General features: G+C 30.8%; 1 protein-coding gene across 1 annotated transcript; it reads right to left on the bottom strand.

Annotated features, from left to right (window-relative positions):
* Positions 1 to 682: 682 nt before the first annotated feature.
* Positions 683 to 1,363, bottom strand: LOC109340300 (probable E3 ubiquitin-protein ligase RHC2A). Its single transcript, XM_019577955.1, has one exon. It carries the CDS (start codon positions 1,361 to 1,363, stop codon positions 683 to 685), a length of 681 nt encoding a protein of 226 aa, XP_019433500.1.
* Between the last annotated feature and the right edge of the window lie 5,509 nt (positions 1,364 to 6,872).

The following is a 6,872-nucleotide window of genomic DNA, read 5'->3' as shown; positions in this document are numbered from 1 at the left end:
TTCAATTTAAAAACCAAAACGTAATTTGTTCTGCAATTGAAACTACTATCGATTTACTTTTTAGGGTTGGTTTACATGCGAATAGGGGAAAAACTTTCATGTTTGATGAGATCATTGGTTTTCGTTAGTTAATCACGGTTGGACATCTCCACTGATCCATACATCTCCAGTGTAATTTTAACGTTCTCTTTTGACGAAGGGGTGACTAAAAATCACACGAAAAATAGGAAAAAAGATTTTGACGTTGTACAGAGTTGATTAGAGTTTAAACCCAGATGCTGCAAACATAATTTCCTACAAAGTACTAATCTTTGACCACTTGTTCACTTATCCTGGTTTTCAAACAAGTAAAAAAACTAAACAATTATTTAAAAGAAGAGTACAAGGCATTCAAATCCATCACAAGGATTAGAGTCTGATAATAAAGAAAACCCTAAAATAATACAACCCCTTTCAGCTATATGTTTAGCTAGACATCAAAACACCTAACTGGACAAGCTACCAAATAGAAAAGAATTCTACTCTCATCAAATCACGACAACGGACATCATAGAATCATCAAGAGTCTAAAGTGTGAACCTTCAATCAGTAAGCATCAATATATATGTAATGAAAAACCACCAAGAATTGTGCCCTTATAGACAAAGATGGAAACAACCACCGCCATAAGTCCATAACATCATCAGGTGCTGCTTTTGTTCATGGAGAAGCGACACAAGGGGCATGTGTCACACCTTTGAAGCCAATTGGTGATGCATTCTTGATGATACATGTGTTTGCATGGCATAGCTAAAACCTCCTCTTCCTCAATAAGCTCCTCCAAACAAACACTACAACTTTCTTTGGTCATACCCTTTTCAAGATTCACTTTCTTGAGCGACTCAATGGCAGCCTTTGATGCAGGAACAGTTCTCACTTCTCTCGCAGACTCTTCGATCATCATATTGACAACATCATCGTATAGTTTCTCAACCACAATATCAAGAACCAGATTAAACATACAGCAAGCCCTAGTTTCTCCACCACTTTCACACAGATCTCTGGCAAATGTCATCACATGTGGCGTTATTGTGTGCAGCAACAAAGGTGGAATGATATTATCAGGAAAGACTGAAACCAAACCACTTTCCAAGAACTGTGGACATGCAAGAAGCCCGGTGGTTTCATATGAAGACTCAAAATAAGGTATTCTTGAAAGTGGTTGTTGTAGTTCTTCCCGAGTTAAACAGATAATTCGATTGGTAACATGAATCTTGATGCTGAAAAAATCTCCCATATGAACTTGTGCGAGGGATTGGTAAATTGCTTCATCGTTTTCATCAAATGGGATAGTGGACACTTCTACATTGAACTCAAACGGCATAGATGGCCCCTCCATGAAGATGCCTTTGTTTGATGAAGAACTAAAATGAATCGATAAGTGAATGAAGAAGAACAAGAACGCAAGAAATAACAACGTTGTAGTTTATAAATTTTGTCAAATGAGGTTCATTGTACACATATATAGCATGAGGATCACCTGATTCATGTCTCACATTCTCTTTCCCAAACTAATTACATGTTGACATAATAAAAAATATTTTAAAAAACAAAAAAGTAATAAAAAGTAGCACTCTGATTGACTTGATACATAGAATAGGACACCGTTCGAAACAGGTGATCACTATCCCACGTGTATATATATATATATTTTATCAAAATATCTTTCATATATATCTTATTTTAAAGTCATTGTTTGGTTATGAAATAGATTTGCCATTTTATTTCATATGAAAATTCATTGATTAAAATAATTGTTCTAAGAAAAAATAAAAAAGGACTAAAATGTCCATAATCTTTTGACCAATGTACATAAGATCAGGCTTTTAAATTTTCTTAAAGGTATCACGAAAATTTGTCTTAAAAAAACAATTTGGATAACACTTGAAATGTTTTAGGATCAATTACATTTTTTTTTGAATTTATAGTGACCAGGACTCTAATTACTTAAAATTAGTGAAAACTTTGAGACTTTTTTTTCTTTTTAAACATTATATTAATGAAAAAGTAAGACCCACCATTTTTATATGAGCCCGTTACGCATCATAGAGTTTTTGCATGTATGAAAATATTCTTTTAAGAGAGCGAAAACTCCAAATATTACATTAGTCACTTCCTAAGAGAAATATTGAAACGATATAGACTCTTCCATTAATATTCCTTTCTTTTATGAATGGTGGAAATTCATAGTGTGAGTAAACAAGAACAAAAATATAAGAAATTATATATCTTCATTTATAAAACTGTTGGTGATTAAACTTAATTTCTTCTCATTGATTAAAGGTATTTAAAAAACTCCTATATATAATCAAGATAGCTTGAAACCCAAGCTGTTTCAAGCAACCCTTAAAATAGAAATCCCAATTACAGTAACGAACTTCTAACTAACCCAAAATGGACCATAGATAGAAATAGAAAGAATAGCCCGAGAAAAACCCACACAAAATACGAAGACCCATGAAATTAATGAAGACACTATTGATGCACATGTGACGGATCTAAAAACCAGAGACATGCCGAAGGCAGAGCTAGTGACTGGAGTGAAGTCGTAACAAGGTAGCTATACTGGAAGGTGCGGCTGGATCACCTCCTTTTCAGGAAGAGCTAATGCTTATTGGGTAGTTTGGTTTGACACTGCTTCACACCCCAAAAAAAAAGAAGCGAGCTGTGCGTCGGAGTCAAATTTGGAGAATGTGCAACATATATTAAAAATTAAAATAGTACATATTATTATATATAAAATGATGAAATATTAATATTAGAATCACAAATTTTAAATAGGAAAATTCACACATATGGTGCACCTTGACCGAAAATTTATGGTTTTGGTGCACCTTTTTGAAAAATTACAAAACTAGTGTAATTTTCCTGAAATCGGCAACGAAATTGCCGATTTCAGTGTTTTTCTCTCTCTAACTGCCCCCAAAATCGGTACTAGGGGGAGTTTTATTAAACTAAATTTTTTTCTCTATCCCCCTAAATCGGCAATGGGGGAGATTTATATATCTTTTATTTTTTTATTTTTTCTCTCTCCCCCTAAATTGGCAATGGGGGAGTTTTTGTTTTTGTTTTTTTTGTTTTTCTCTCTCCCTAAATCGGCAATAGGGAGTTTTTGATTTTTTTTAATTTGTGGAAGTTATATTATTAGTTTAGGGTTTAATTTTTCAAACACTAACTCTAACAACACACAAAATTGGGACTAGGGGGAAGATTTATTAAATAGGGGAGAAAAAAAATAAAAAAAGAAATATATAAATCTCCCCCCACATTACCGATTTAGATTTAGTGGGGGAGAGAATAAAGAATTAAATTTAATAAATCTTCTCCCTAGTCCCGATTTTGTGTGTTGTTAGGGTTAGTGTTTGAAAAATTAAACCCTAAAACTAATAACATAACTCCCACAAATTAAAAAAAAATCAAAAATTCCCTGTTGTCAATTTAGGGAGAGAGAAAAAAACAAAAACTCCCCCATTGCCAATTTAGGGGGAGAGAGAAAAAATAAAAAAAAAATATAAATCTCCCCCCTCCAATTTAGGGGGAGAGAGAAAAAAAATTAGTTTAATAAAACTCCTCATAGTGCCGATTTTGGGGGAGTTAGAGAGAGAAAAACACTGAAATTGGCAATTTCATTGCCGATTTCAGGAAAATTACACTAGTTTTGTAATTTTCCAAAAAGGTGCACCAAAACCGTAAATTTTCGGTCAAGGTGCACCATATGTGTGAATTTTCCATTTTAAATATATATATTCAAATAATTTATATATTTCATAATCTTTGCGTTACTTTATATTTTGAAATCGTTGAATTTTCAACTCACTCGCAATGTTACTGAATATGTTAGTGAATACTTCTCGCTTAATATAAGTGACTAAACAATTTTTTATCCATGCATCTCTCATTCGATTACGTAACCTATTTTTCACAATTTTTATAGTTGAAAAGACTATTTCTAGAGATTTTGTGACAAAAGATAAAATTATTGTTAACTTCAAAAGAAGATAATTAATGAGTAAACGATCTATTTTTTACTTTAAAACAACTTATGTGAAAGATTATTTATTCCTTTTAAAGAAACAAATTCAACCTTAATACACATTCCAATAATCTAAGTCACAAGTTGATTATCAAGCATCGCCAAATTAATTGAACAAAAATCATCAAATGAGTACAACCTTGCAAATTTAATCAGTTTTGATATATCAAAACATAGAACAAATTGATTAAACTCACAAAAAATATAAAGTAGCAGTTGAGTATGTTTTCGAATAAACGACCATGAGGATGTATATTTGCAGTTGGGAATAAAAAATTTCAACACGATAATGTTTATTTTTTTTAAACATATCATGTTGTTTGCAAAAAATAATTTTTAAATTTGTAGTGTGGGTAGTATGCAAAGCTTTTTTTTTTTAAAAATGAGGCACACCCTCACAAGCATGTACCATCGTGACCGTGAGTTTCTGATTGAAACTCCTGAGTCAAGCTGCGAATTTGGCTAGAGACCTAACCAACCCATATGGCTCTGTCTGACCTTGTGAAACCAACCCAATGATATTCTTCATTCTTTTTCAATAAAATAAATTTTAAAAATAGAAAAAATAAAACATGAGCATAATGTTCTGAGCTTATTTTATAAATTTAAAAGTGAGATGAAGGATAGTGATAGGAAAACAAAATAAAAACTAGAAAAGACTAAGGTGTCCCTTATCTATTGATCAATCTGCATTGTACCAAAGTTTGTAAATTTTTAGGTATTCCTGTAATTTCTCCTAAAATCTAATTTGGCGAACACTTTAAATATTTTAAGACCAATTAGGCTTTTTTTAATTTATAGTTTCTCATTACCTAAAACTTAGTGATAAATTTGAGTATTTTTTCTCTTTAAAATTGATATTAACTATTAAGAAAGGTCTGTCATCATTTTATGAGTTTATTAAGCAACATATATTGGTATCACTAAAACTTCTCCTAAAAAATAATTAGGCTAATTTATAATGATCAACATTCTTATCACCTAAAACTAAGGGATAAAAAATTGAGTGTTTTCCATTTTAAAATTTATATTGATTAAGCAAGACTAGCCATCCTTATATGAGTTTATTAAGTATCAAATAGATTGATTTTTTTTGTATGTATTAAAAACATTTTATCAAGAATACCCCTTCAATAATTTCAATCTCATACAGAATTAATATATGGATATAGGTTAGGAGGCACAGTTAATGCATAAAAATAAATTTAGTATAGAATAAAAACTGGAAAAACACTATAATAAAAATTGTCATCGCTTATGTGGAATAACTTAATTGATGATGGTGGAAGTTAGAGAAGCCTATGTAGACTTTGGAAAAGTGATTAACCATATTATTATTTTGCAAAAATATGCTATTTAAAACCACAAACTATTTTGTATTCCCTTTTGCTTTCTGGCGAGTTATTCCTGACTATCTTATTCATTTATTCTCTGTATACAAATTTGCTACTCTTTCAATAAAACTTTCACTTATTAAAAAAAACTATTTTGTGTTTGATTATAAACTTTTAAAGTAATTCTACTTTATGAAAATGTTTTAGTTCTTTGGGCTTAACTTGCAAAAATGGTTTTTCGTAATATGACACTAAACATTTTTTTAAAACATGTTTGAATAAATAAGAAATTAAATGATAAGGAAACAAGTTCAGTAGAGTTACTATAGGGGCTGTGTGGATCCTGTCTAGAATTTGAGAGTGTGGTATCTTTCTTTTATATAATAGATGATATTTAAACCATAGTTATAAAAACCGTTTCGTACCGGTCAGTTCAACCGGAAAACCGGTAAACTGGACCCCTAACCAGTACGGTACAGGTGTTGAACCGACCAAATATCAAACCGGTCAAAACCGGTGAACCGGCCGGTATTTTACTAAATCGGCCGGTTTATACACATATTTGTTTTTTAAAAAAAAACTTAAAAACTTAAAAATCCCTTACAATGTGACCCACATTTCCAACCATTCTTCAACCCTTCAAGACACATACTTCCAACACATACTTAGATTACACTTTTTGGTTCTTAACATACATTTGTATAATCTTGGAGTACTGTCTGAAGATAGGATTTTGTATAAAAATATAATATTCATATGAGACAACTTTGACTCATTGGTGTTAAATGTTAAAACTCCAAATTTATTTGTTTTATAGAGTGAGTTGTGAACTTATGTCATTTATTTAATTTTGCGGTTGTTAAGTGATACTTTTGGATTGATATATGTTTTTTAATTTAAACTTTGAATTTGTTAAAGACTTAAAGTTGTTTATTTATGTGAATTTTGAATAGATTATAAATATGGATTATAAATTTGAGTATCTACGTATTTGGAATTTTTTGTTATAGGTTTATATATATAAAAATATAAGTAGTATGTCCGGTTTAACCGGCATGCAGTTTAATTACTGAACCACTGGTTGAACCACTATACCAGTACCCTGACCGGTTTGATAACCGGTACGGTTTTAACAAGACTGATTTAAACCAAAAAAATATTTTTTTAACACTAGGGGAAAATATATACACCTATGTTATAACTTCAACCACTTACTCTTCACTCTGTACATGTATTTTATTTCACTAGTTATTTGACTAAATATATATACATCTATTTTTTAAATAAAGACTCATACTAATTCAACACAAGTTATTTGACTAATCCCTCCTCTTTCATCATGTCCCCATCAATATTTTGAAATGTACTATGCAATCATAATAGCGGTAAAAATATTAAGTTTTTAGAATTTTACACAAGACATTGTAATTATTAATTTTTTGGAAGTTTCCTCAACGATATCTCGA

This window comes from Lupinus angustifolius, unplaced genomic scaffold (genome assembly GCF_001865875.1).
Source record: "Lupinus angustifolius cultivar Tanjil unplaced genomic scaffold, LupAngTanjil_v1.0 Scaffold_157_35, whole genome shotgun sequence".
Lineage (NCBI taxonomy): Eukaryota > Viridiplantae > Streptophyta > Magnoliopsida > Fabales > Fabaceae > Lupinus > Lupinus angustifolius.
This window is presented reverse-complemented; position numbering and strand designations above follow the sequence as displayed.

Excerpts from the sequence above, each read along its gene's own strand:
- LOC109340300 (XM_019577955.1), bottom strand. The coding sequence starts at position 1,363 with ATGCCGTTTGAGTTCAATGTAGAAGTGTCCACTATCCCATTTGATGAA.